This window comes from Electrona antarctica, assembly GCF_951216825.1.
Source record: "Electrona antarctica genome assembly, chromosome: 12".
Lineage (NCBI taxonomy): Eukaryota > Metazoa > Chordata > Actinopteri > Myctophiformes > Myctophidae > Electrona > Electrona antarctica.
In genome coordinates this window covers 9,821,230-9,823,342 of record NC_136793.1, presented here as the reverse complement: position 1 = coordinate 9,823,342, position 2,113 = coordinate 9,821,230, and the positions used below count along the sequence as shown (strand labels likewise).

Sequence of the window (2,113 nt, the reverse complement as noted above, 5' to 3'; positions counted from 1 at the left end):
AACCACGGACTACTTGTCTTAGTTCTACTGGATCTCTTCTCCACTAGTCCCTCCCTAACATTTTAGTTAAGTTTCTATTGGCAGTACATTTTGTCAGAGTTTGAATCATCATAGTTATTTTAGTTCAGTGAAAAAAGGTAGTCGACATTTTTCATACAACATAGTTTTAGTCGACAGACAGACACCACTAGAGAGCATAATCAACTGTCTACCACAAGTTGAACGAATATGAACTAGTAAGGAAGTTTTGACCAGATTAAACAAAATCTGCGTAAAGCATGAATATCTTTTTTTGTTGTACATGCATATATTATTAAAACAAAATAAAAAACATTTAATAAAAACATACAATGATTGAGTGGTGTGCAGGTTATACTGTAAAGTATAGGCCTAGTTAATAATTAACATCAGCTGCATACTGTAAAGAGATTATCATTAACATCAGAATCATTGCATGTCTCTAAAGTACAAAGTAACAAAACTGATTTTCACCTCAAATTCAACAAAGTCTTAAAATCTTCAAAAGGAGAACGCCTTTTGCAAACCATATTCTTTTCAGAGATGTTAAATTAATTTAAGTTCTTAAAATATAATTGTTAGAACATTTAGTTTTGGATGGATTTGACAGTTTGATGAGAAAATATAACAGACCTTAAATATACACACTTCAATCACAATTCATATTTTCATGGAAAGCTGAGGATGAGTCTACTTTGTGTAACTGACAGGACAGATGGTCAGGGGAACAGAGTTTTTACCACTCTGGTTGCTATTTGGATTGAAGTATGGATAGAGTTTCTCAGTGAAGGTGCAGCCAGTGAAAGAGTAGATAAGAACTCTGGCCTCCACATCATAAAAGGAGACAAGACCCTCCTCATAATCAACAAACACTCCCACTTTCTGGAGCTTCTCTCTTACAGTGAAGAGGACAGGAGGGTCAGTAACTATGTAATGCTCATTTCCATTCATCAACCTTATTGTCCAGTAACCATTGTTCGGGGTAAATGTAATTGATCCCTTCCTGGTGACGGACTCTCTGGCTACTCCTAATTGCCAGCCAGTCTTCCCTTTTACTTGAATCTCATAGTAAAACCTTCCTGAGGAGATGCTTTGTTTTCCAAAGACACAGTATCGAACAGAGAATCTCTCTGTGTGGTCTGGGAGGTTCTTCTTTACATCTCCATGACTCACTTGTTTTCCATCCTCAGACAGGATGAGTTCACACTGTGCTGTATCAGGGTCCAGAGTTACATCTACTGCATATTGCTGGATCCTCCTCAGCTCATCACCCAGCTTCTTCATCTCTTGACTGAGTGTCTTCTCCAGCTGAGCCAAAGCTGTCCTCACAATCCCCACATATGAAGACCGATGGACATTGACCTTTGTCCAATCCTTGGTGGGTGGAGGGATGTTGATGGACGTGAGGTTCCGGAGGATGTGGAGGTGGTCTTCAGTGTGTGAGAGCTGCCTAAGCTCAGAGCTTCTCTTCTTTAACTCAGTGATTTCCTCTTCCAGCTCTTTAATGAAGCCTACAGCCTGTTTCTCTGTTGTTTTCCGCTTCTCTTCAATCACATTAATGAGCTCAGCCTGGCTTCTCTCAATGCAGCTCACCAGAGCAGCGAAGACCTGCACACTGTCTGCCATCTCTCTGTCTGCATCTTTCTTGCTGAGGTCTACTGAGTGTTTCACCTTCTGAATCTTCTCTTGTCTCTCCTGGATCATCTGCTGAACTTCGGCCTCTATCATTCCCAGCTCAGCCTTCTTTCCATCATATTCCTCTTTCAGAGATACAATTTGGTGTAATTTGTGGTCTGACTCAGTGCAGAACTGACAAACACACATGTTGTCAGTCTTACAGAACAGCTCCAGAGGTCTGTCATGTTTTTTACACATCAGGTCTTCCAGGCTCTTCACAGGGTTGATGAGTTTGTGTCGTTTTAACGCTGTGACTCTCTGATGAAGCTCTAGGTGAGTCTCACAGTAGGAGGTCAGACACACCAGGCAGGACTTCACGGCCTGGAGCTTGTTCTCAGTGCAGATGTCACAGGACACTTCATCTGGGTTAGCAGCTTCCTGGATGGTGTTGGAAGTTGTTTTCAGCTGCTTTGACTTC

At 41.2% G+C, this 2,113-nt stretch overlaps 1 protein-coding gene across 1 annotated transcript in view; it reads right to left on the bottom strand.

The window, feature by feature from the left end:
* Nucleotides 1-708: 708 nt before the first annotated feature.
* LOC306933731 (zinc finger protein RFP-like) overlaps nt 709-2,113 on the bottom strand; it is a gene marked incomplete at both ends in the record, with an annotated part of 1,638 nt that continues 233 nt past the window's right edge. Inside the window, one exon of the mRNA XM_079516040.1 lies at nt 709-2,113. This exon is cut by the window's right edge and continues 233 nt beyond it. Within this exon, the coding sequence (XP_079372166.1) occupies nt 709-2,113 (1,405 nt within the window).